The sequence below is a fragment of the Neolamprologus brichardi genome, chromosome 15, assembly GCF_056152115.1.
Source record: "Neolamprologus brichardi isolate AB-2024 chromosome 15, ASM5615211v1, whole genome shotgun sequence".
In the NCBI taxonomy this organism is placed as follows: domain Eukaryota; kingdom Metazoa; phylum Chordata; class Actinopteri; order Cichliformes; family Cichlidae; genus Neolamprologus; species Neolamprologus brichardi.
In genome coordinates this window covers 33,256,308-33,283,996 of record NC_142118.1, presented here as the reverse complement: position 1 = coordinate 33,283,996, position 27,689 = coordinate 33,256,308, and the positions used below count along the sequence as shown (strand labels likewise).

General features: G+C 40.2%; 2 protein-coding genes across 3 annotated transcripts; both read left to right on the top strand.

The window, feature by feature from the left end:
• The first annotated feature begins 1,217 nt into the window (after positions 1–1,217).
• Positions 1,218–18,440, top strand: il12rb1 (interleukin 12 receptor subunit beta 1). Its single transcript, XM_006792020.3, has 15 exons — positions 1,218–1,359; positions 1,965–2,088; positions 6,503–6,654; positions 6,783–6,925; positions 7,012–7,051; positions 7,325–7,444; positions 8,318–8,394; positions 8,930–9,137; positions 9,220–9,366; positions 9,538–9,636; positions 11,911–12,066; positions 12,211–12,366; positions 12,798–12,867; positions 13,078–13,153; positions 16,463–18,440. The coding sequence occupies exons 1-15, from the start codon at positions 1,287–1,289 to the stop codon at positions 16,781–16,783; spliced, it is 1,962 nt and encodes a 653-aa protein (XP_006792083.3). The 5' UTR covers positions 1,218–1,286; the 3' UTR covers positions 16,784–18,440.
• Positions 18,441–20,807: 2,367 nt separating this feature from the next.
• On the top strand, positions 20,808–27,272 carry klhl26 (kelch-like family member 26). 2 transcript variants are annotated; one of them, XM_006792021.3, is made up of 3 exons: positions 20,808–21,046; positions 23,185–23,367; positions 23,871–27,272. In XM_006792021.3, the coding sequence occupies exons 1-3, from the start codon at positions 20,997–20,999 to the stop codon at positions 25,450–25,452; spliced, it is 1,815 nt and encodes a 604-aa protein (XP_006792084.1). In that variant the 5' UTR covers positions 20,808–20,996; the 3' UTR covers positions 25,453–27,272. The 2 variants fall into 2 exon arrangements, with proteins under 2 accessions (XP_006792084.1, XP_006792085.1); XM_006792022.3 differs by lacking the exon at positions 23,185–23,367.
• The last annotated feature ends 417 nt before the right edge of the window (positions 27,273–27,689 follow it).

Here is a 27,689-nt window from a genome sequence, read left to right as displayed (position 1 = left end):
TTCTTTGATGATCTGAAACATGGAAGTGTGACAAGAAGGGGGCAAATTATTTTCATGGTGCTGTACGTGTGACCGTGAATCACCATTTCAAAATGAAAGTGAACTCGCTATGAAACTGGATAAATGGGAAACAGTTAAAGTAATGAGGATATAAGATGGGGAGGAGTTGTGTGAAAATAAAACAATTATGCAGGACAACACAAGCTTAATGTACGTTATTATATACCATACCTATGAGAGAGTGTATTACTGTAGAGTCTTACTGCTGAAATGGTTAAAATTTGTCCAGAGATGCACAAAATCTGGAATTTCCAGATTATTTCTTACAGGAAGAAATGCAGGACCCTGCAACCCACAGAGCTTCTCTTTATATCACTCAGTATGTCATCGTCTTCACCAATCTTTAATATTATTATTAAATCTTTATTTATAGACATATTTCTAATCCTTGGACTTTACCGTATGATTTTTTTTAATTTGAGTGGAAATCTGTTGCTTTGCTGACTGTAAATGAAATGATTCAGCTTCTTATACTGTTACAGTATAGGTGCAACTACAGGATTCACAAAGTGAAACTTTACATTTTAATTTTATTATTAACGCACCTACATGTGCAGTTAAGCTGACGGTGTCACACGCTCCTTTCAAAGGAAATCTTTCAGTCTTTATCGAATTTATTTTGCTTTTTCAAATAAAATAGATGCACCGTTTACACCTGCACTATTTTTAGGAAACAGACAGGAAGTTGTTTGTCTGGAGCTTGTTTTTAAAGATTCAAAAGTCTCACACACAAACACAAACACACAAAGCAGGAAGGTTAGATAGCGTTAGATATAAGGAGGTTTTAATGACTGCACACTTCTACACGTCGACGTGGGTTTAGACCTCACACGTAAAATTCAGAAAGGTTCCCTCTCACCTGATTCAAGACACTGAATGTAGGTGTGGTGAATCAGTTGCTCTAGTTTCTAGACTTTCCACTAGCTTTTCTTTGATGTGCAGTCTGGAGACAGCAGAAAATGGTGGCAGGAAAATAAAAAAATGTAAAAATCAACAAATGATTTCAGTGAGTCATACAGTATACAGTATTTTGTGTATGACTGCCATTGTGACGAGCACAACCTTCCCCCACCCCTGACGCTTGTGGTTTTGTTGCTCTTCATATGAAGTGAAACAAGCCGAGACATTCTGTGACATTTCGGAGAAATACAAGTGAAGGCAGGTTATCTACATGGACTCTCACAAACTGTAGAACGATCACCTTTCTAGACTTTCCACGATACCTCATGGAACTTTTTAAGAACAGGAGCTCACTACATGGATACGTTATGTTTATGTTCCTCACGACTCTCAGCAAAGGTAGATACAACTATGAAAACCTTTCCTCTTTGATGACCTCAAAAAGTTTACCTTCATTTAAGTGGCTTTGTGCTTTGGATTTGAGATTAACTTTATTCTGATTATATCTAATCACCTTCAAGAATGCTAATTACATGCATGAAAGTGATAGCTCAACTTAGTAAAAACATCAGCCACAAAATTTTGGTTATCTTATCAGCAGTGTGTGGTTTCCACACTTTGCAGTTCACATCCGCAGTGTGCAGCGTTTCTGAACTGTTTGCTTTTAGGTTTAAAATATATTTGACAAATTTACTCATTCAAATAGAATGTACGTGTGAATTTTGCACTTGTAAGGGTGAGGTAAAGTGACAAATAATGATTTAGACGTTAGACGTAGGACAACAAAACAGTGAGAAGGGTGAAAGAAAGTGTTACACTTACAGGTGTATTTAAAAAAAATGTAAATAGTACAAGAAAATTCCAGCTTGAAATGGGACATTTGAAGCTGTTTTCTCTAAAGTGATGTGTGGTTTCTGGGGTAACCTGGCAAAGATAACCCAGACAAATCAAAGGTTCACCCGATGATATCAGTTTACATCATTTTCAAATATGTTTCTTCTTAGGTTTTGCATGCGAGGCACCCTCGAGTCCTCAGTGCTTCAGACGAAAAGCTGAAGCTACTGTTTACACGTGCGAGTGGAGCCTGAACACGACTCAGAGCGACATGACGTTTGAGCTTTACTTTAAGTGAGTATTGCTCAGTTTCAGCTCTTTGTTATTGATGTGTCCATAATAATGTTCAGTCTGTGAAAAATAATTGATTCTACACATTCACAGTGTGTGAATGTGTGTGTGAATGGGTGGATGACTGGTTGTGTAAAGCGCTTTGGGGTCCTTAGGGACTAGAAAAGCGCTATACAAAAACAGGCCATTTACATAAACTCTAAACCTTTGTGTGATATTTTTTAAAAATGGGCCCTTGAAGCCCAGTTGCCACAATCTTGTATATTTCTGACATTTGCTTTCTGGACATCCAGCTTCTTACAGTGAACAACTGGTTGGGTCGTTTGATGTTTCATAGTGAAAGCCAGGGGATAGGTGGGATCTTGGTACCACTCTGCAACACCTGCGACAGTGCTGCAAGCCAGAGGTGTTATGTTAGGATGTGAGAAACCGTGAGGGTTTCAGCCAGCCCAGAAATCGTGAGATTTTCACGTGACAGTGGAACAAAATAAATTTATGATCTGAGAGGCTGTACTCCTTCAAACAGTTTAGGTCAGCTATGTAGGGCAGCTTTCATAACATGTAATCAAAATAAAGCAAATGAGGTCATGTCAGTGCTACGTCCTCTTTGTTTTTCATTTTTTTATTTCCACAACAGCAAAGCCCAGAGAAAACAATTTAAGGTCACAGATTCAGCTTCTATTTTATGATGAGCGCATTTTAAATATAGCAAACTTAATCTGTCATTTTAAGTCTGACAGCCTGTGTTTACACACTGTTAGCTGGTGTTTTCATGACTGCAAACATTAGAAACACCTGTATTCAGTTTTTACATTTTACTTTATGTCGAGAGATTTATTCTAAAAGACACATCTTCAGCTGAGAGTCAGAGAGCAGAAAGACACACGCTGCAGTTTTTACTTGCAAGGGCGGTCACACCAGAGTGGGGGCCCTGTGATGTGCGCTCTGTTCTTGCACTTGTCTTTATTTATATACAAAAATAATACAACAGTGAAAACGTCTATTCATAGACAGAGGAATGTTAGTGCGTATGCAAGTGTATGTGTGCGTGTGATTCTGAAGGACGCGGCCCCTCTTCTTGTTAGGGAGCGCAGATAAAAGTGTCCAGCTCTCCAGTGAAACTGCTTGTTCAGCTATTATCGCTGTGGGAAAGAATTTATAAACCAGAACAAGTCTTGTAGTGGACAACAGTCTAAGTGATAAAAAGGTCATTGTGCAGTATTCTATCACATGTAAACTTATATCATTAAAAGCTTAAACTGACTACTTAAGTACAATTTTCCATTGACACTTTATTAGTGACTTAAATACTTGCAGTGCATTGCTTGGCTTCTGTGCATCATGCGCAAACTGCAACAGCAACAATGAAAAACAGTTACCCTCTGAGACTCATGCCTTCACTCTTGCAACCAAAAAAACAAAGAGGTGTGCACTGCTGGCAGCTGAGACGTTTAACGTTAGTAGCACAGTTTGCTCTCCCATTTGCATTCACCTCAGAACAAGCAAGTGTGCGGATGTGAGAGGAATAGAAGTATTATGCAACTTTTATTTTACGCCTCAGATTAGAAAGAAATGCACAAAAGCACTTTTGCAACATAGGAAATTTTGTGTGTCTGCATTGTTCTGGCATCATGAGTGAAACTGCACTGCCAAACTACATATTGATAGATCTTCAAGAAAAGTTACTTCTACTGAAATGGAAGGAGAGCCTACATGACCGATTAAGTCTTTTCATGATCAGAGTTATGAAAAAGAGAAAAACCTGATGAATGGCTTTGAAACTGGAAGAATACTAGATTTCAGGATTAGCATAGAGAGGGGATACTGTCATGTGAAAGAGAAGGTTTTCACAGTCCTGTTGAATACCAAATACTTACTGCTTCCATTCGAAATAAGAGGGTAGCTAGTACCCTATAATAAATGCCTTCGATTAACTGATCATCAGCATGTGCGAGCACCTCTGCAAAATCCAACATTTCAGCATTTTGGTGATCTAGTGGTATTGATACACACTAGTCTTTTAGGCGTGAACGTCCCAACAAATTCCCTCCAAGGTCAGTCCATGCAATGCTTTGAGAAACTGCACAAGTTGTCCCACGTTAGAAATGTATGCAGGTGTCGCTTGTTTGGAAGGGTCACCAGGGTGACCAGGTCACCAGGTGAGCTAAATTATCGTTTGTTCTGAAACTAGAAGTTAAAATGTGTGAAGATGATTGCAAGTGAGGCATTTACTTATGGAAGCTTATAACTTATAATGTGTACCACCTGTTTAAAGCTGTCCATGACCCTAAAAATCCCCCACAGAGACTGTCGAGACCTAGTCAACTCTTTAAGAACAAAATAACGCATTAATGAGCACAGCCACAAAAAATGTCAGATGATCAGAGATACTTTACACAGTAATGAACACACAACATTTAGCCACGTACTAAACACTCTTTCATTTTGAACAGACCAGGTCATTGTTGTGGCTCTTCGGAAGAGTTTAGCGTACCAGGTTCAGCAAAGCTTAGGCTTTTAAAGCTGCAACAAACCACAAGACTTCTGTGACCATGTTCTTTGGACAGACCACACCAAAGTAGAGTTGTTTGGCCATAATGTGCCACCTGAAAACCAAACGAGCTGTAGAGCCCAGTGCAGGACTGATGATGACTTGCACTTGTTTTGCAGCCATAGGACCTGGACACCTGGCAATTGACCACAAACTCCTCGGTTTACCAAAGTATCCTAAAGTCAAATGCAGTGTGGGTCAAGTTATGTGAAAATAGTAATTAGTTACCAATTACTGATTACTTCTCCAAGAAAGTAATCCTATTACTTCACTCATTACTTATTTTCAAAAGTAATTAGTTACTTTATTGCTTAATTACTTTTAAACAACATGATACACAACCTGAATACACAATAAAGCAATAGACACTTTAGCCCAATTCTATTTTTTCTGCATAATCCATCATATAAAATTGAATCAAATGAAAAAGTCTCTTTTTAGAACTTGTTTTATTAGTTTTAATCTTTTAACTTTATGCACATTGAATCAAGCAAAAATTAAATGATATGCAACAGTCTTTGACTTTAATAAATTCTTTAACATTTAAACCTATTTTCTGCATATTCCATCATATAAAATAAAATCATTTTTTGTGTTTACAAGTAAAAATGCAAGTAAAACACAGCAAAAAATAAATAAAATCAAAAAGTCATGGGCACTAAGTCATGTCACTCCTAAATCTATTTTCACCTGTTTTAGCAGGAGTGGGGCCGGTGGACATTTGGTGCTGCAGCAGTCGTGTCAGTGGAGGGATCCGGTGTTCTGACAAAACATCTTACTTTGGCAAACCGTCCTACCGTACATAGTATATGCACATTTCTGCTGTCACACAATAATTCCAGCAAAAATTTAAGTATGTAGGACGGTTTGCCACATAAATTAACTACCAATCAGAGTTTGCCACTTAATTTTGTATTGTGCGCATGCGCAGCAGATGCACAGAAACAACCAGTAGGATGGTTTTTGAGGTAGGATGGATTCCCAGAACACCGGGGGTTTCTCTGGGAATTTCACATTCCAATGACAGCGTGCTAGGTGCTTGTTCAGATTTGAAGTTAGATTTTTATGCTGCATAGGAAGGAGTTTTCTTCCCACGCAGAGTGTACAGCAGACGCAAACTCAAAGTCATGTCATACTTCCACGCTTTAAACGCCGCATGGTCGTTCTCTCTCCCACACTCCATATTATCCACTGTTAATCTACACACATCTGTTACCACAGATGTCGCACACTCGTACGTCAGTGTCATGAGACACTCTCACAAACAAAATCACATTTTAGTAACACGGTAATGCAGTGTGCTTACAGGAAAGTAACAGTAATCTAATAAATTTTTTGCAATAGTAATCCCTTACTTTACTTGTTTTTTGAAAAAAGTAATCAGATTACAGTAACGCATTACTTGTAACTGCCCATCTCTGGTCAAATGTGAGGCCATCTGTCTGACAGCTAAAGCCTGGCTGAACTGTGTCATGCGACAGGACAATGATCTCAAGCACAGCAGCAGATCTACAACAGAATGACTGAAGGGAGTTAAGTTTCAATGACCCAGTCAATGACCTAACCTCAGGGACCTTAAGAGAGCTGCGCATAAACATGCCTGCAAACCTCAATGAACTGACTATTAAAGTCATATTTACCTGAGAGATACAGGTGATACAGGTGTCAATCATCTCATTTAAGTTCAAGCAAGAATGTAAAGAGGTGTACTTTCTAAAATAAGAAGCTATGAAAACAGACAAAGGAAAACAAACGAGTGAAACTGGACGAGAAAGTGTTAATATACTCACGAGTTTAATGCTGAGTTTAAGTGTTTCTTTCTCCGCTGCTCCCAGGGCAGTAATGCTTTTATGTTTTTCTATGTAGTGAGACAAAATTTGGGAACATTAAGGAAACTTTCCATGATGTCGTTGAGGAACAACTCATTCAGTCGCGCAGCGTTATGATTTGGGTGGAAGCTCACATAGGAAACTCCACCTGCAAATCACCAAAGACGTCTGTCGTACTCCAGGACGTAGGTAATGGACACCCTTTTTTTTAATTACACGATTATCCATTTTGATTCCCCAAACTGACACAGCCCACATTTTAATTTTGCTTTGCAGTTGAAATGTGCATTAAGCAAAGTTTCGCTTTCATTCAACAGTAAAATATGAAGCACCACAAAATATTTCAGCATCCTGGTTGAAAAACAACCTCAGCTTGAGCTGGATAGCTACAGAGAAGTATCCAGCTGTAGCAGAGGTTTGGTTCAGACGAGACGAGCACCCCACAGAACCGTGGGGAAAAGTGAGTCGGTGTTTTGTCACCAGATGTAAATTTTTGGCCTTTTTTAAACAAATCACTATTTAACCTAATTTCATTTGCTGTTACAGAGAATAATAAGTACCACCATTAACAACAATAAAGATCAGCGTGAGTACAAATATGTCTTATAGGAGTTAAAATGTCTGAAGACGATTGAGAGTGAGGCATTTGTTTATAGAAGCTTATAATTTAAAACGTGTAACACCTGTTAGTGTGAGTGTGAAGCCCTCCTAGACCCTAAAAATCCCCCACAGAGACAGTCATCTGTTTAAGGGCAAAATAATGCATTTATGAGCACAGCAACAAGTATTTCTGGGCAACATTTAGCCAAATGAAACTTGGTTGAATGAGCTAAACTCTCTCTTTCTTCAATCTGAACAGACCAGGTCTTTGTTGTAAACCTTCGGAAGAGTTCAGCGTACCAGGTTCAGATCAGACACCGATCCACTATGGTCAAGAAACCACTGTGGAGTGCCTGGTCTCAGGTTGTGGTTCCTGCAGGTGAGCTAGTGTTATACACACAACCGAAGTGATGATTTTAATTTCAAATGTGAATCTCAATGTGAATGAAATGCATATTTACACTACAATTGAATGTGTAATGATGCTGCACAGGATGCAATTGAAATGTTTGCCTTTTATCACATGGGGAGAAAAAAAACTACATCCTCTTTCAAATTGATGGTTTCAGGATATAAAAATAGTCATTCTGACCTTAACAGGTCTAAAAAAACAAAAGTTGGTAAATGTAATCTCAGATCAACAGCCAGTGTTTGCCATAGTCTTCCCAGTGAACGTCCCAGAAATCATCAAAAACCCATAGCCCTCAGTTAGCATATTAAATGTTAAAGTCCATGACAGTACAAGTAGAAAAAGACTAGACAAGTATGGCTTGTTTTGAAGTGCTACCAGGAGTAAGCATCTTCTACATGTTCAAAAAAGAACAGGGCAGCACAACTTGGGTTTTGAAAGTTGCATCAAGTTGCATCACAAACCACAAGACTTCTGGAGTACCAGAAGTACAGAGAGCATGGCACAGATGTTTGCCTCTAATGCACAGCAACACATATGGTGAAAACCAAACACAACACATCAACTGTCGAGCACGGCGGTGGGAGGGCGATGATTTGTGCTTGTTCAGAAACCACAGGGCCTTGCCGTCTTGCACTCATTGAGTCAACCATAAACTTCCGTGTGTACCAACGTACTGTAGTCAGGAATGTGAGGCTGAGGATAGCTTTCTTTTTAAAAATTGTGTCATAAAACAGAGCAATGATACCAAGTAACTTCTGCCCTGTTCAGTCCACTCTAGCATTCTTCTTATAGGATGGTAAATTGATGCATCTCAAAAAAGTCTTTTTGTTTTCATTACAGAACTTGTACATGCGCCTAATGTTACCATGACAATAACACATTTCAATGGCACTCGAAAGGTGACACTAACGTGGATGGTAAGTCAACTCACGATAAATGGTAAATGGCCTGTATTTACATAGCCCTTTACTAGTCCCTATGGACCCCAAAGCGCTTTACACATCCAGTCATCCATCCATTCACACACATGTGATGGCAAGCTACATTGTAGCCACCCTGGGGCGCACTGACAGAGGCGAGGCTGCCGGACACTGGCGCCACCGAGCCCTCTGACCACCACCAGTAGGCAACGGGTGAAGTGTCTTGCCCAAGGACACAACGACCGAAGCTGTCCAAGCCAGGGCTCGAACCGGCAACCTTCTGATTACAAGGCGAACTCCCAACTCTTGAGCCACGATCGCCCCAAAAAGACCAGGAGCGGTGGATGGAACTGAATTTGTGAAAATACTTGGCTGTAAACGGCACTTCATCCATCAGTTTCTACCACTTTTTTTTACATTTTCATTTTCATCCACTACTCCCTGGACAGTGTTGAAACAGTTGAATACAGTATTTTCTTGTCTAGTCGGTCAAGCTGCATTTGTCTCAACAAAGCGCCCTCTTGTTCTTCAGCCAATGCCAGTAGGAGCAGCAGTGAGAAATGTGACATCGAATTCTTCGCAGTGTATTTGCACCAAGACCGTATATCACAACGACCATACTATTTACACATTTGTGTCGTACTCGGCTGCCAACATCTCCGTGATTGCCAAAAATGATGTGAGCGTGTCTCCTCCGGCAATCCTGCAAGTACCAGCTGAACCTGCATCAGATTTAGAAGGTAGGCGTGTAAAATGCATAGATATCAATATGGTGTATATTTATGTTCAAGTAGACCACAAAGCTGAATTTCTCTCTGGCAGCTTGCAGCAAAACTTTGGCAGATAAAAAAATAAACAGGAGAACTTGTCTTGAGTGGTACGAGCTTCAAGATGCAAGTCTAGTGCCAAAAAATGTGATAACCTTAACAGGAAAGATGGGTAACAAGAAGAAAAGAGAAGTAAGAAAGAGTAAGTTGTCTATTAAGTATGTTTAAGTTTGTTCCCTTTGTTCATGAAATGATTAAGACCAACAAGTAAAAGATTTTACTCTCATTCATCTTATGTTTATGCCACCTTGTTTTCAAAATGATGGCATTAAAAACACCGTAGACCAAAGTAGTCTTTGTGTTTCTGTTACAGACCTGAAGGACTACATCCGTTACCTCTACTTTGAACACAGATGTCAACATGGGAGACCACAGACGGTTAAAATGTGCTTCTTTTATCAAAAAGAAGGTGGTAAGTGCTTTCATGAAAGCATACATGTGCAAGGTTTCTACAGACTTTCCCTTCCAGCTAGGAGGACTGCAACGAGTCAACCACATTAAAGAGCACATGCATGCACGTATAGATTAACTAAAGGGGAGAGCGAGGCCGGCTGGCACATTTTTTACTGTGTGATATTTCTCTGTCATGTGGTGAGATAAAATGGTCAAACCAATACTGACTAAAAGATAAACATCTCAGAAAGAAAGAAATATTCAACGATGATTGCTGAAAGGGGGTTTCATGAATAAAATTACTCAGTCACGGCAGGATTCGTGAAAAACACAGCTTGTTTCTTGTTTTCAGCTACACATGTCAGACCTTAAACATCAGTGAACAGCAAAAATATTGCAATATTTTTTCATTCATCCATCCATCAGTTTATTTTCTTAGCCAGTTCAGGGTTGTTAGGGCTGGGCGCAGAGTACACCCTACTCAGGTCGCCAGTATATCGCTGGACCAAGAAACAGACAATCAGTTTGCACCGATTACACACTAGTTAACCTAACGCACGCCTGAGTACCCACACCGTGTGAGCATGCAAACGGCACACAGAAAGCCTCCAGGTGGCCGTTGGATGGGCACGACTTGTAAGAATGATAAAACGTTTTCATTAAATGAATACGCCCATCATTCTCCAGCTCAAAATGACCTCTTCAGACGTCGGTGATTTATTCAAACACAACATCAATATCACAATTAAATCCTAATTTTTTAAATCTTAACGCTATTTGCTATTCAATCTCAGTATTTAATATGAAATAATGAAGTCGTGCATAAAATGCAACAGCACAAAAAGCTCTCAGCGTAAAAGCATAAATAAATATTGCGCTGCAGTAGATTCAGTCTTCTTTGAAGACAGACCGCAAACTAAAAGATTACCCACAAACCTCAGGATAGGCAGGGAGATGACCCCGCTCACTTTACTGAGATAATCTGCAAACTTTTGGACTGAGAGTCGAGAACTATGTAAAAATATCTCAACTTCGTAATGTGTTTGACAGTGACATGAATGTTTTTAATTATTCTGGTTGATGCAGTGAAAGACTCAATGGCTGCTCTTCTCTATCAGCCTCTCAAGGCAGCTGCACCTTCAGCTGCAATGCCAACAAACCATGCATATAGCATTTCGTCAGAGATGCCCCAGATAGTGAGGCTTTCTAAGATCTCACGTTTGTAGAGAATTCAGCTGTTGTTTGGGCTGTAAACTCTTTCAAGATGCAGTACTCAAAAACAGAGAGGAGGATACATTTTTATTCCCACTAGGGATTAAAGAAGAACAGAGACACGTAGTTCAAAAGCAAAGGGAATCACCCATCATCACCAGGAATTATCACTAATAATAATAGTAATACATTTTCTATATCGCTGTGGGTAGAAAAGGTATTTAGAGGGAGGGGGCTTTTGATTGTTTTGTGTTCACATTGCAAAATTGAAAAGTTGGACTCTTCTCAAAATTTTGCAACCTTCAGCAGGCTCTCAGCTCATAGCCATCATAATTACTGCAGCAGATACAGACCGTGGTCAGTTTGAACAACAACATCATTTAAGTATTGAATTGACTGATTTAATTAAGCAAATAGGTAAAAGCCTTTCAGTAGAATAATTACTGCAATGATTAATATGTTTTAGCTAGCAAAGGTAAACTATCGTGCTGACTGTGATCAGATATCACTTTAAATCATAAACGATCAACAGTAGAACACAAGGCTAAGATTAGCAGTGAAAGTAAGAACATTAACACACAGGTAAAGGGAGGTGTACTAAACAGCTGTGCAATCTTAAGAAAACCACTTATTAGTGAGACAGTGCTTTAGCTTGCAGCAGAAAGATTGAAGTAAAGGTCATGTGGTCTGATGGGCGATTAGGTAATAAAATGTAATGATGCACCAACCTGTGGGGCCAGTGTTGTGATCTGTGGGTGTTTCAGTTGATCTGGACTAGGTTCTGCAACTTTATGTAGTGCCCTTTACCTGCTCAAGTACATATTAATTGTGAGTTGTGGGCCAGTTAGCATGCGTAAAATTTAGTTCCCAAGATTTGCTAAAGTGAGAAGCTAACATGCTAATTATGATATATTACTGAATCCAAGTTTAGACCAGTTCTCTAGGCAGTCAACATTAAGCTGAACAAAAAAAACGACATGCACCACACATTCATCGAGTGCAAATCAAAATCATTGAGCACAACACATTTTGTCTCCTGCTGCAAAAGGATTATTATTTTAATTCTTTTTTTAAATTTTAGTACCGCTGAAGGAACCTCAGGAGGTCATCACATTAAACGAAAGAGACATTTCTGCTGACCTGTCCTGGAAAGCGATTCCTCTTGCGTACCAGCAAGGCTTCCTGACACATTACCGCCTGTGCTGGGTAAAAATCAGTTCACAGGATGAGCCCAAAGGTGTGAAAATCACTTCTTTGAACTCTAACTGCTTCTAAGTTCTGTAAAAGGAAACACTAACTGACACTCACATTTGAGAAATATAAATTTCCAAACTGTAATAACGAAATTGTTTGTCTTTTTTTCCCTGCTTTTTTTTGTTAGTGTGCGACAACATAGCAGCTTCAGAGACTAAATACCACCTGGAAAACTTGAAAGCTGGAAGCAAATATATCATCACCCTAGCTGGGGTGACACAAGTGGGAGAAGGGCCTGAAGCCACAGCAACCATCAACACCAAGCCAGGAAAACCTATGAATGGTATCAGAGCGAACTCTCACGATAAAATAATTTGTTTTTAGTAAAGCTAATATATGTCAGCAAGGTTTTCTCCTTGGGGTCTCTAACCGGCTTTGATTTGCATAAATATTTTATGGTACAAACTTACCATATGTAATAATTGCTGTGAGATTTTAGCTTCATTTATCAAATACGTTTCAATATATAGTTTTGGAAAAATTGTCATTGATACCTTCAAGATAGTCACGCTCCTCGCTTGAACATGAATATCTCAAGAAGTAATAAAGTGAAACTGTTTTTCACAGAGCTGTGGTATAAAGTTGAGTTCAAACTTTATATTTCAAAGAGTGAACTCATTATATTAGTTCAAACCTTGGAGCAAATTTTTTTGTGAAAATCAGATATGGTCTAGCAGAATTACTAATTTTCTGTTACTCTCCTCCCCGTATTAGTGTGGTTGAGTTTCGGCTTGCTGTTTGTCTTCTTTTTATTCTCAACAACATGCACCGTTGTCTTGAAGAAGTAAGTAAACTTTTTTTCCCCATTTTAAAAACAAACCTGCAGACTACAATATGCATACAGTATGTTTGTTTAGTACTTGTGAAAAACAAGTGAAACATGGTCAGCAGCCACTGTCAACGTAACTTCTGATCATCAGACGTGTCTCTTAATTGTCTAAGAAAGTAAAAGTTTTTCATGAAGTTCTTGTTTATCTGTTTTTCTCATCTTTAGGATCAAAGTCAAGATTTTTCCTCCTGTGCCAAAGCCTGTTATTACAAATTTCATCCCCCATCAATCAAAGACTCAGGTAAAAGGCCGTTGCTTGGATTTGCAGCTGTTAAGGATTTGATGTTCGTTTCCAGTATGGTTATTTAGGTAGTTATAGTCAAAGAAATTTGGGGGTTTAAACAGTTTTGCTAATTGGTTGGTGTTTTGGTGGTTCTGTGGATTGGAGGTGGAGACCTTGGTTTTTTTGATCCCTGATTACTGAAATATCATCCTCACAGGGATATTTGAGTGTGTGTGAGAGTTTGTCCTGCAATTTTAATGAGAAGGCATTCAAATGCGCACTGTGAGAGGTCGGTCTGCATCTCCAGATGTCACTGATTCTGTTTATGGGGAGGTTAAGGGTGTTTGTTTTGGTGGTCTCGGGATCTCTTCTCTGCTCTTTGCAGATGATGTGGTTTGTTATGGTTTAATCAGGTATGTCTTCTCACTCACACTGGGACTGTTTGAGGCCGAGTGTGAAGCAACTGGGATGAGAATTCACAGTGACACTCCTTGGCTAAGCCGCTGCAGCTGGAAAAGGGTCCACTCTGGGTTAGGAGTGAGTTTCTGCCACAAGGGGAGAAATTTAAGTATCTTGTGGTATTGTTCATGAGGGGAGAGGGGACACTGGTAGATAGATTTCTGCAGCATCTGCAGTGAACTGAATGCTGTGACAGTCTGCTGCAGTGAAGAAAATGGATGAATGGTTTCCAAATTTACACACTTGTGAAGGTCCACTTGATGCAGATATCATCATCAGATGGTGAGCATGAGACTCTGTCCATGTAGACATTAAAATACAGTGCAGGGGCCCTTCAGTCAAGTGAAGTTGTAAAAGTATAATAGTACTGAACTCATGGTGAGCCTTGTGCAGGACTTACAGTCCTACAGTGTTTCCATCATGCACAGGACTTTGGCTACACAGTGAAAGACCAAAGTAACCAAAGCAGGCATGCTTGCATGCAACCCTCAAAAGCCAAAAGTGTGTAGCCCAACTACATGTAGGTGCAATGCAAACTAGCTTAAAGCTGGCTTGAACAGGAAAGAAATTTTGATTTCACAACAAGCATGGAAAAAAATTAGAAATTTAAAAAGATAAGAAGAAGATGAGAAGACGGGTGTAGACTGATTCTTATATAGTGCTTTTCTACTCTCCCGCAGCACTCGAAGCACTGGAGAGCTTTCATTGTTTTCAGTACTCGGCAAAGAAATATATCAGTTAATACTTCTGTGCTCTTCATGGGAGAGGCAAAGCAAATGTAATAGCAAAAGCACAAAGACAAGCACAATTACCCCCCACTGCACAGCACATGTAGACGGGTGTCTGTAAAGCTCTGCGCAACACCGATGTACAAAAATGTTCCATGCGTTATGGTTGATGTGTTGGTCCATTTTATACTCACATTTATGGGACGCTTTGCATGCTGTAGTCTCCAAAACAATGGTTCCCGCTTCAGTTTTGTAATAGAAACAGAAGAGGTGAAAACAGGATGCAACTTTCCAAGTTTTTCTGCAGAATGTGTCATTATTTTTAGTTTTTACTGCAGTTTCAACTCTTTGCCTTCTCAGATTCTCAAATTTATGCATGACAAAAACCAAAGTGACACCAAAGCACACAGTGTAGCATTTGGAGTCTCATTTTTTCCCACGTGCTTCCATTCACAACGGTGTTACCAGTTAGCATAGACTTTCTGTTAGTCTTGGGGCTTTCACTCCATGGGACCATCATTCACTGACTTCTATTTTTCATTGTTTTCTTTTTTCTTTACTGTGTGGTTGGACTTTCTGTCAGAAAGCCGTGAGGCAGATTTCTCTCAAGTGCAACAAGTTCCTCTTCTGTTTTCTCAGTTACCAGCATGACTAGTCCAAACCACCCCAGGTCCTGTGAAGGCAGCTGTTCTCATTTACATGACCACAGCAGGTTGCTTACGTAAATACTAGTCTTTTTGACCTGCTTAAAAAGCTATTGTTGTTTTCTCTTGTGAGTCCGGGCTAAACTTTTCATGTTTCTGAAGTCTTCTGTGGCTCCAAATTGTTGCCCGATGCATCCAGTTTACTTTAATTAGCCATTAACCTCCTAGGACCTGGCGTCCACATATGTGGACATTACATTTTGGGTTATTTAGACCAAAATACTCAAGGGCCTGATATCCGCTTACAAGGACATCATACTGCTACTGTTCTATTGAAATTTTAAACGAATATCCTCATATGTGGCTCTCATTTTTCTTAGACAGAAAAAAATAGGTAAAAAAATAAAATAAAATCTGGTAATTCTTTGTTTTTACATTCATCAGGTCCCAATCACCCCAAATATCAAAGAGAAATTAAAAATGCATGCCGTGGAAGAGTTTGGGTCTTAGGAGGTTAATATTGATCACAGTGTTCTTAGGCCAAGGAAATCATTGCACATACATTGGAAAGGCAAGCACCTGTAAACAAAGAACAAGCAAAGAGGTCCAGGAAACTGTAGACCTGACTGTGATGAGATATTATGCTCTCAAGATCTGGACTATAAAATCGATTCCCCACTGACCTTTGTAACTGCTAAATGGAATAAGTTTTCAAACTCATAGGGACGGAAGCCGTTCTTGAATAAAAGGCATGAGACAGTCCATGTGGAGTTTGGTAAACTGCATGTAAAGTTCTCAAAACGCATGAGAAAAAAGATCATCTAGGTCAAAAACATAACTATGAGGGCAGAACTCAAAGCACTATGTCTGGGAAACAGTAACAAGAAGTAAAACTGAAAATGATGGAAAGTTGAATGTCTGTGGTTGCTAAGTGGGCATTGCTGACATGACTGGATGCTTTGGCCAAATATTTTTCCAGCAAATACTCTGACCGATCTATTGAAAGCCAATGTGGCAGAACCACAGACTTTTCATTTGACCAAAAAGCAGAACTGTCGACTGCGTGCAAGAGAAGTATGCAGCCACAGTACCATGACCAGTGATGGGTGGACCACTGTTTTGACCATTGTCAATTTTTTTTGCCAAATGTGACATGTGCCCTATTGAAAAAGACAAAACACAAGCAGCTGAGACAAAAATGAGCTCAACTCATTGCATCAGTGAAAACAGTACACAAAGGGTGTGTATGTACAAAACCTGTACGTACCTTTCAACACTGATGGTCCTTTTATCAGATGTGCACACTGGTCCGCCTCCTTTTTTACGACACCACTTCGATGTTTTCCAAAAAGAGTTTCAAATTTTAATTTGTCTGACCACAGAATATTTTCAATGAGCTTTAACCCACATTTTCATATCTACAACTGATAAAACCCTTTATCCCATGTAATTACAAATACTTACTAAATCTGTTCTCTGATAATGTGATAAAACAGGAAATCCTAGAGAAGAAAGAGGAGGTGCACGATGAGCTGACGCTGCTCAAACTTTATCCAGAGGGAAAGTCTGTCTCTGAGGAAGCAGAAGATGTCTGCGTTCTCAGGGACGAGTGGGACGATGGGACTGATGAGGACGTAGACCACGACAGGAGTACCTTGGAAGAATCCAGCGACGACTGTTCGAGCCCCGGCTCTACAGATGAGGAGCAGAGGAATTCCAAAGGAGAAATTACGGACCTTGAGCAAGTGGACAATGAGCTTGCCATGCTGATATACAAGAACGGCTTGGTGTTTGACATGAAGACAGAATTACCTTAAATGGATTTAACTAAAGACTTTTCAGCATCACAGCACAAAAGAACCTAAGCACTTGCTGACCGAATGAAGGATCTTACCAATAATATATTAATCAGCAAAAGTATTTTGCTGGTTTTTTTATGTGACATTAATGGACTATCTTGTTTGTTCATTGACATACAGTAGGGGAAATAATTATTTGATCCACTGTGAATGTATAAGTTTGCTCACTTTGCAAAGACATTTTTATGGTAGTTTCATTTTGTATGCAACTGAGTGAAATAGGTATTTGATCATAACTTAGTACTTCGTGAAGAAACCCTTGTTGGGAAGCACAGCGCTAAGACTTTTCTTAGGTTTAGACACATCCCAGGAAAGGTTTTGGCCCACTCCTCTTTATGGACACTCTCTAAATGCTTTCGTTTTTTTTGCTGCCTTGTGGCACAGACGCCTCAGCTCCTTCCACTCAGGTCTTGAGACCGGCTAGGCCACTTCCTGACCTTAATATGCTTCTTCTTTAGCCACTTCTCTGGCAGTATGTTCTGGGTCGGTGCCATGCTGGAAGACCCATCCATGACCAATCTTCAGTGTTTTGTCAGAGGGAAGGAGGTCCTCATCCAAGATTTTATGGTATATGGCCCTGCCCATTGGTCCCTTAATGACCTGAAGTCGTCCTGCACCCTTAGCAGAAAAACAGCACCAAAGCATAATGTTTCAGCCTCTGTGCTTCACTGTCGGGATGGTGATATTTGAGTCATACTCAGCATTTCTCTTTAGTTTCATGTGAACACTGCACTTTCTGCCAGGCCTCCTCTGAATCATTTAGATGTTCACAGATATTAACTTTAAAACAGGTATGTACATGTGCCTTCTTAAGAAGGGGGAACTTGCAGGCATTGTAAGATTTCAATCCATTGTGGTGTAGTGCATTACCAATGATGGTTAACAAGCTCCTCCTGTGTAGTTTTGGGCCAATTCGTCACCTTTCTCCTGATCATCCTCACCCCACGAGACAAGCTGTTGCACGGAGCTCCAGATCAAGGGTGATTGATGGTCATTTTATATTTTATTTCCTCGATTTCCAACACTTGTCTCTGACGTCCTCTGAAGGCTCTTTGGGTGTGGTTTATACACATAGTGAGTTGAGATCAGGAGTATCTGTACTTGATTGATTTACTGTCATTTAATCAATCAATCAATCCATGGGAGTCAGAATTCTGGCTAGGTTATAGGGTGTCTGTAGAATGCATTCCACACACACTGGTTATGCTCACAAGTTTATTTAGGGTTTTATGCAAAAACCCACAGTCTGGTCAGCATTGGTCTCAGCTTTTCCAACCCGCCTCTCTGGTCTTCCACCTCACTAAAAAGGGAAAAAGACTGTCATCAGTCCAAACACCACCAGCTGTGCTCTCACCTGCCTCCCCAGCACCGCCCCGTTGAGCTCACTGCATCACTCCTCCCCTGCAGCTAAGCCAGGGACCACACCTCCGTCACAGTATTAAATACTTACTTCACTCAATGACGTACAAATGAATTCATCTTTCTCCACTAAAATGAAACTTCCACAGAAATGAGAGACTTTAATTATTTTCTCTGTAAGTGACGAAATGTGCAAATTCAGCAAGGGATCAAATAATTAATGTCCCCCACTGTAAGGAGGCCAGTACATGAAAGAAGGAGGGTTAAACATTCTCATACTTTATCACTTTACAGTGTCAATAAATGTTTGTTTGTTTTTTATTTGTGTAATAAAGAAATCTTTGTTAATACTTGTTTGACTTTTTCAAACTTTCTAAAAAGCAAATTTGCCTCAGTGGTTTTAGTTCTTTGCCATTATCTTGAGGCAACAACGTGAAACTTTCAGACACATAAGCTACCAAAGGATAATTCAGTCAGTTGCAATTTGCTTTAAGTGCTGACTTTAATTATCCATCATACACTTGCTGTGAAAGAAAGCAGATTTGTATTATTATTATTATTCAAAGCAAAAGTTAATTCACTTTTTGCAGTATGTTTTTGCAATGACAAGAGAATAAAACAAAAACAACTCATGTTGGTCAGTGTAATGTAACAGGAAAGACAGAGAAGCTGTGTTTATGATCGCTGAGCAGTACAAATGTGAGCCTGTTGAGAGGTAATGGTATGACAGGAAGTGGTCGCAAAAAAGAAAACCCAGTGACCTTAAAAAGGCAGCTCATCAAAGACCACATTACTCATTACTAAAGAGACTTCTGTGGCATTCAGATCGAAAGCTACATTGTTCAGAGTAGAGCGTGTCCTGTTTAATTCTCAAAAAGTGATGACAACCTACTAGCGTTTCCCACCCTGCTGCAATTTGCATTCCCAGAACTGGAAGAAGAAAAGAATGTCCTACTTCAGATTTTAAGAATAAAAGAAGCAAGATGATCACTCTGTTCTGTTGTGTGTTCATTTCTTACCACAGAGATTAAAATCTTCTGCTCTGACCAGACGATTTTAATCTCTGTGGTAAGAAAAAAAAAATCTGATAAGCAATGCCTGTGGTTAAAATACTATCACAGGATACCATAGTATATGTATAAATAAAGTACAGTCATGCTCATAGTTTAACTGAAGTTTCAGTTTTTATCAACACAACTATTCTTACATTTGATGTTGCAGGTTCAGTCAGTTTTTGCTTTGGTGACGTCTGGCATCCAATACCTCTGCACTTGTTCTTGTAGTTATGCACACAAGTATTCACTCCTCTGCTTTCACACACATATGGACTTGAGTGACATGCCATTGTTAGTCTATAGGGTTTAATATGACGTTAGCCCAACCTTTGCAGATATAACATCTTCAGCTCTTCTGGGAAGGTTTTCCATAAGGTTTAGGAGTATTTATGGGAATTTTTGGACCATTCTTCCAGAAACACATTTGTGAGGTCAGACTGATGCCGGATGACCAGGCTGTGTTCTCTCAGGTTGAGGTCAGGACTCTGTGCAGGCCAATTGAGTTCTTCTACATCTTTATGGACCTTGCTTTGTGCGCTCGTGCACAGTCATGTTCTAATCCAGAAGGGGCCATGCCCAAACTGTTCCCACAAGCTTGGTATAAAAATGTCTTGGTATGCTGAAGTATTAAGAGTTCTTCTCACTGGAACTAAGGAGCTGAGCCCACCTTGTGAAAGACAACTGTACACCATAATCCCCCCCTCCACCAAACTTTACACTTGGTACGGTTTTTCTTGCCAAACCCAGACTCATCCATCGGATTGCCAGATGGTGAATTGTGATTCGTCACTCCAGAGAACACATTTGAATTTTAGATAGAAAAAAGTGCTTAAGCACCTTGTCTAATATTCACACAAACACAGAGACTCAAACTCTGATGACTGCATGAACAAAGATGTTCTGAGCCTGGTTACGCTGGATGTTTCTTCCTGTTGAAAGGGAGTTTTTCTTTCCCACTGCTGCCTTGCTTTCTGAAAGTTCAGGTTTTCTCTGTATTATTGTAGGGTCTTTACCTTATATAAAGTGCCTTGCGGTGTGATTTGGCGCTATATAAATAAAAATGACTTGAATTAGTTTCATATGGTCTTAGATAAGTTACAGTCTTTTGCTTTGACATCATTTTAATGAGCTAGACTTTTTCACTGGAAAGCCTCATTCATTTCAACTCAACAATGTCAAACCACATTCTCTGCATATTAGCATAGTCTGTGTGCAGAACTGACCTCTCTGCATTCCAGTCCTATCACATTTACTGCACAGAAAAATCTGATAAAGGAGGCCCCAGCTCATACACTATTGTATTGTTTACATACAGGCTTTGCAATTTATACTTTTTTTTTATATTCACAACATTTTACACATATAGACTTAATTCGCAACCAACAAGTGCTACTTTAATACAGGCCTACCGTATGAATAGAATGACAGACACACATTTTATGGATATTTACGGTTACAATCTAGTCTTGTCTCCTATAGGATCAATGCTTCACACGGGACATCTCAACTGAAACACCTGTGCACGTGACTGTGGCGCCCTCTAGTGGTCGGCACAAACGAAGCAGCTACAGCAAGCAGCCGGTAGGTGAGGTCACCACCGTGTGCGGCACAGGACTACAGACAGGCAGCTGTTTGCCAGCCATCCTGGAACAATCGACTTTATCCAGACTTGTGAGGCCATGACCGGGCCAGTCGTGCCATTGGCATCCTGTTAACTCTGCTGAAAATGCCCTATGCGTGTTGCTATGTGCTAGAAGATGGCGGAGTCAGATGGTGGGGAATTTGCTCCAAAAGATACGCAGAACAGGTGGGTGAGGACGTGGGGAGTCCACGGTGTTGTCTTGGGTGTCCGGTGTTTCCCTGATGGGAGTTCCCACGGCTCCGGGACTCGAGCTCGATCCGAGTCCGTCAGAACGGTTCGAAGCGCCGCGGCTTAAATTAAGGAAATACCGAGGCGGTGTCCGGGCCTCCAGGCACCAAGACTACCTGCTCCTTTTTATCGATACAGCAAAGAAAAAAGAAGTTCAGAATGGAGGCTAGACAACCGTAACACAACCTGCTATATTTTAACAGTTTTATTAATAATTTTTATGATAGACTAATAAATAGGTCACAACTTTGAAGCGATGCTAGTTTGCTTTAAATGACACCACAAAACTGCGAGCACATCCGCAGAAAGTCTGTTTCTTTTTTGTTATGGCTCAAATATCTTCTTCAAAATCAGATTAGGCATGTTTTTTAAAATTATGATATTTAAAAAAAAAAAAAAAACATAATGCAGACCGTAAGCATTTCGTTTATTTTAATGAGGAGGTTTCCCCACTGGAGACATGCAGGTGCATTTAATTACGTCAACGTGATAACCGTAGGACACGCCATCATTAAGTATTAAGAGTAACACTGCCAAAGCTAAATGGAACACGTTTGCATTTTTTATTATTTTACACGGGCAAACAAACACGTTAGTCCAGATATATAAAAGAAGACTCTCCGTTTTCTTCCCTTCACCTGCTTTGTGTCCGCGCATGTGCGCAATTTCCACTTTGTTTTCCTTTTATTTTGACATGCACAGACAAAGATGAATATTATTTGCTCAGCAGATACCCAGGTACTCGAGCTTTTCTCCAAACAAAGAGGAAATTTATCAAGAATTAATTTTCCCATGCACATACACAGGATCAGTCATACAACTACTGCAGGGATCCTCGCACTGTTTTAAGCTGTTTGTTCCAGACCTGCACTTTTTTGCCGTTTTCTTTTTTTTCCAGTACCAACCAGCAGTGTTTACATTCTCTAAATTAATTTGTTGGCTCTTGTGAGATGAGCTAATACAACCTCCAAAGCAAGAAAATGCCTATTTAGGCTACATTGTATTTGTTAGCTTTTGACAAAATAAAGGTGAGAGTCAGAGGAACTAATCTTTTTGATCGTACCAGCATCACTTGATATTGAAGATCAATACTGGGGTATGAAAATTGCAAGACTGGTTAATTTTATACACACAGTTCTCTCAATTACTTTTTCAGGATTGAACAGATTTTATTTACACCAGGGTGATTATAATTTCTCCTATTAGGGCAAGAAAACTGATTTCTGAACACAACACTGATGTTGGACGAGAAGGCCTGGATCATTGTGTCCACTCTAATGGGGGGGGGGGGGGGGGGGGGTATTGAAAGAGTAGGGGGGAAAAGGATTGTGTTGAGCTGGTTGTCAGGTTGAACCTGCTCTCGATTCTCATCACTTGTCTTTGACTCCATTTTAATTTTTTGACTTAATATAGGATAAATGTTGGATTTGAAAAAATCCTATCGTTCCCATTTAGCCCCATTTGGTCATTTTAACCTTCTTGCTGTGCTTGGATGCCATTTTTGAATCTTGTGAAATGAAGCATATCAGGGGGGAATAGTGCAAGCAAAAACGTATGTAAGCTTGTCGCTCGTCAGAGGTTATATATGTACTTTGAATAAATGTGTTTGCAGTGATGTCAGGGAGAACTTCCTTTTCCTTGAGTGCTGACAAAGTGACGCTTTTTCATGTACCTATGATGGTAACGTGTCCACCAGATATACTTACTTCCTCTCAGTAAGGCACTGTAATTGTGGCAGATAGATTTCAGTTTTTTATGTCTAGCAGTAAAGTGCACAGCACTATCTCTTCCCCTCACCATGACTCCAGTGTACAGACACATTCTCGCTAATGCAAAGACACCGAACAGAATGCATTTCTCCCTGGCTGACTCTAGCAGATTAGATTAAATTTTCATCACAGCAATGCTTTCACCAGACGCAACTTATTGATCTCTTGGACTATGCAGCATGTTTGAAAAGGCGGTAATAGCTTTTAGTAACTGAAAAATTAAGCTGAGTACAGAAACTAAGATCAGGGGAGATGTGAAAAAAGGAACAATCACTTGAGTGACTTGAGGCCTTTTTCTCTTTACAGTATGGCAAACAAGAATAGCACCCTTCGCTGTACTTTCTCAGCCCCGAGCCACAGTTCCACCCTCCTTCAGGGCTTGTCTGTTTTACGGGCTCAGGGCCAGCTACTTGACGTCGTGCTGGCCATCAACGAGGAGCGCTTCCAGGTCCATAAAGCAGTGCTGGCCGCCTGTAGTGATTACTTCAGGTTAGTCTAAGGCATGAGACTTCACACTGCCCGATTTGCATTCATAACTGGAAGCTTTTAGCTGGAATGGGGGGAAAAAAACAGTTGCATCCATTTCAAGTTAAAAACACATCTCGGTAATGTAAAAATACATTCTCAGTCTCCTGTATGTCAGTGAATTCATATTTGCCAAATGATATAAAGATATCATATATTAGAGAAGCAGAAATTGAGAAAGTTTTAAAACATTTTAATATTTAGATAATTGTACAATAACATAAAAATGCAGGAAAAGGTAAGCTTACTGCTTTGCACACTAGTTTTTGGTTCATCTGTACCAGACCTGAAACAATCAACGACTCAGGAAAAAAGGGCCTTTTTTTAATTTATTTATTCATTTTATTTTACGTAGAGCAATGACTCTGACTCCATTGCCATTCAACAGTAAAGTAAATGTATGCAGTTTTGAATTCCAAGGGATCGTAAAATATCACGTAGTTTACTTACACGTCCTTGTGTTTCAGAGCTATGTTCACGGGAGGCATGAGGGAGTCGAACCAAGATACCATTGAGCTGAAGGGTTTGTCTGCCCGTGGGCTGAAACACATCATCGACTTTGCCTACAGTGCAGAAGTCACTTTAGACTTGGACTGCATTCAGGATGTCCTCGGAGCTGCTGTCTTCCTCCAAATGGTTCCTGTTGTGGAGCTCTGCGAGGAGTTCCTCAAGTCAGCGATGAGCGTTGAAACCTGCCTGCACATCGGCCAGATGGCCACCACGTTCAGCTTGTCTTCCTTGAAGGAGTCGGTGGATGCCTTCACCTTTCGCCACTTCCTCCAGATTGCAGAGGAGGAGGATTTCCTGCACATTCCCATGGAGCGCCTCACCTTCTTCCTTCAAAGCAACAAACTGAAGAACTGCAGTGAGATCGACCTCTTCCACGCCGCCATCAGGTGGCTCCAGTACGACGAGTCTCGCCGGGCTCAAGCCAGCAGCGTCCTCTGCCACGTGCGGTTCCCCCTCATGCGTTCTTCAGAGTTGGTGGACAGCATTCAGAGAGTGGACATCATGGTGGAGGATGTTCAGTGTCGCCAGTATCTCCTCGAGGCCTTCAATTACCAGATCCTTCCCTTCCGACAGCATGAAATGCAGTCCTCACGGACACTCATTCGCTCTGACGTCATGTCACTCATCACCTTTGGTGGGACGCCCTACACCGACAACGATCGCACAGTCACTACAAAGGTGTACTATCTTCCAGATGTCGCATCCCGTCAGTTCAAAGAGCTTACGGAGATGGAGACGGGGTGCAGCCATGCTTGTGTTGCCGTACTAGACAACTTTGTCTACGTCGTCGGCGGACAGCACTTACAGTACCGTAGTGGCGAGGGGGCGGTGGACAGCTGTTTCCGCTACGATCCACATCTGAACCAATGGTTGCGCATTCCACTCATGCAGGAGGCTCGTATCCAGTTTCAGCTAAATGTGCTGAACGGACTGCTGTACGCCACTGGAGGGCGCAATCGATCTGGCAGCCTGTCATCTGTAGAGTGTTACTGCCCAAAGAAGAATGAGTGGTCATATGTGGAACCATTAAAACGCCGGATTTGGGGTCATGCGGGGACTTCCTGTCAAGAGAAGCTGTATATCTCAGGAGGATACGGCGTCTCATTGGATGACAAGAAAACTCTTCACTGCTACGATCCAGCGACAGACCAATGGGACTTCAGAGCTCCCATGAATGAACCCAGAGTGCTGCACACCATGATCAGCACCAGGGATCGGGTTTACGCCCTGGGCGGCCGCATGGACCATGTTGACCGTTGTTTTGATGTGCTAGCAGTCGAGTATTACATTCCAGAGAACGACCAGTGGACCACGGCCAGTCCTATGAGGGCCGGCCAGTCTGAAGCGGGCTGCTGCCTTCTAGACGGGAAGATTTACATCGTTGGAGGTTACAACTGGCACCTGAACAATGTCACAAGTATCGTTCAGGTGTACAACACGGGGACAGATGAGTGGGAGAGGGATTTGCATTTTCCAGAATCCTTTGCTGGGATTGCTTGCACACCAATTATACTTCCACAAAACATCACACAGCGCTAAGCAGAAGACCTACGACTGTGAAGATTTATTCCATGTGCTCTTTCTGCCGACTGTTGAGTCAACACAAGGTGTGATCATTTTGTGTGCGTGAGTGTGTGTGCGTGTTTATATGTTCATATGAAGAAATTGACCTAAAAAGCCACAGTACTGTTATTTGGGTATTACTCTGTAGCTTCAGAGGGTTCGTTCATATTTATTCCACATGAAGGGTCTTTATTTTGAGTTATTCTGAATTTATGAACTAAAGTCATAAATTACAGCTGTAATTGTCTGAGATGTGTTTAATACATAAACTGCAAAGGATTTTTTTTTCCAAACATTTGTACCATTTGGAAAATAGAAGAGCAGATACTTTAACGAAGCGTAAACGGTAATAGTAGCACTAACTACCCCAAGTTTTATTGATCAAGGGCTTCAGTTACACACAGCACAAATGTCTCTAGACATAATTATCATTTAGAGTATGCTACAATTTTTCCAGTGACAACATTTAAACTCAACCTTTATAATGTTGGACAGCTTGATTGTACATTTGTTTTTTATTTAATTAATTTTTTTGTGCTATGTTGTAATTATTTAACAACCATTAGTGTTTTAAAGTCTATTTACTAATCAGCAAACCTCGTATCAATGATGGCACACAAACGAGTATTGTATGTGTTTAAACTGTGAATTTTTATTAGTTATTCCACGTTAGTCTTTTTTTCCCTCCTTTTCAAACTACTACTGCCCTCATTTGTTTCAGTTCTTGCTAATGACTCAGACTACATAACAAACCAGTATGGACCTCTTATGGCAGCTACATCAATCCTTAATGTGTGCATGTGTGTCTGTTGATCTGTTGCTGCTCTCTTTATGTAAAACAGCCGCTACAGCTTGCTCACCATAAAAGGTTTGTCCTTAAACAACAGTGACATTTAAATTTTCTGACTGTAATTGTCTGTTAAAATGTGACAAGCAACATTTTTGCACAAATCCTCAAAGTACAATTTATACAGAAAACATGCTCATGTTATTCACGTCCTATTCTTACTATTTTTGCACTTTATATCTACAAATGCATATTATGAAGGCTGTTGTAGGTTTAAAAAATGGATGTTGAATTGGTGAATGAGGGTTATTTTTAGTGTTAAAGTCAGAAATGCACAAGAATCAATCTTATTAGTCAAGGAACTACTTCACTTTGCATTTGTAGCAGGGTGAACGAGCATCTGTCAGTCTGTTCCCGATCCAGTTATCACCTCATTCACACACGTGTTCTTCTAAATAACCATGGCTAGATGTCATTGTCACTGTAGGCTAAAATCATGTATCAAGTATTAAGGTTATTATTTAATTGAGACTTATGCTGCAGGCAGATGGTCCAAGGTTCATCAAGCCATGCAAAGTGAAGTGTTGTGGTTCCTTACCCCTTTTTCCTGAGGGTTTTCTTGCTTGTATATATCCAATTTTAACCTCAGTAAATTCCTCAGTCTTTCTAAGATTTCACAGCAAATGTGTGAGTGTATAATCTCAGATTATACCAGGGTTTTTTTTGTGTGTGTGTGCAAAGAGACAAACTTCCTGTTTTTGTTGTTTTTATTTTGTTTTTTTCCAGTAACTGGCCATGTGATGGTGAGAAGCCTCCTCGTTTTTTTTTTTTCTTTTCTTTTTAAATTTTTTGTTTTAAAACTATCAACTGTCTGCCTTAGTGTGTCTTTGTCCTGTTCCTACCTGTACCAGTAACAGCACATTACATCGTTAAAGTGCAATATACAAAAATTGCTGTAGTCAAAGGGGAATGTACACATGTGTAGCTTTATGTGCATTCTTTATTAAAGGTGAATCATGCTTTAAAAAAGGAACTGTTGTTGTTGTTGTTGTTGTTTGTTTATTATTATTTTGTACACTCCCACATACATACATTCCCCTATCTAGTCCACTATTTCTTTATTTCTTACTCTAGTGGTGTTGCAAACCCAGGGATCTTCTGAGAAGTGCTATTGCCAACAAGATTGGCAGCTTTCCAAATAATAAGCCAGGCTGATAAAATGATTTAAAATTAATATTTAAGGTTCCATAACAGCAAATAGTTTTCTGACTTTAATTAATGTGTTGGTTAGCTGTAACCTCCTTCATACTGGCCTACAGTAATGTTCCACGCTCTCCATTGAATAATTTGATCCATTTTTCCAGAAAGGATAATTAAATATTCAAGGGTGTGCAATGTTTTTTGTTTTTACACTAATTTTACCAGA

Bases quoted from the DNA above. Each gene is read 5' to 3' on its own strand.
- klhl26 (XM_006792021.3), top strand. From the start codon at position 20,997: ATGGCGGAGTCAGATGGTGGGGAATTTGCTCCAAAAGATACGCAGAAC. The intron at 21,047-23,184 runs GTGGGTGAGGAC...TTCTCTTTACAG, and splicing joins CCAAAAGATACGCAGAACAG to TATGGCAAACAAGAATAGCA. The intron at 23,368-23,870 runs GTTAGTCTAAGG...CTTGTGTTTCAG, and splicing joins GCCTGTAGTGATTACTTCAG to AGCTATGTTCACGGGAGGCA.
- il12rb1 (XM_006792020.3), top strand. From the start codon at position 1,287: ATGGAACTTTTTAAGAACAGGAGCTCACTACATGGATACGTTATGTTT. The intron at 6,926-7,011 runs GTGAGTCGGTGT...TTGCTGTTACAG, and splicing joins CCACAGAACCGTGGGGAAAA to AGAATAATAAGTACCACCAT. The intron at 9,367-9,537 runs GTAAGTTGTCTA...TTTCTGTTACAG, and splicing joins GAAAAGAGAAGTAAGAAAGA to ACCTGAAGGACTACATCCGT.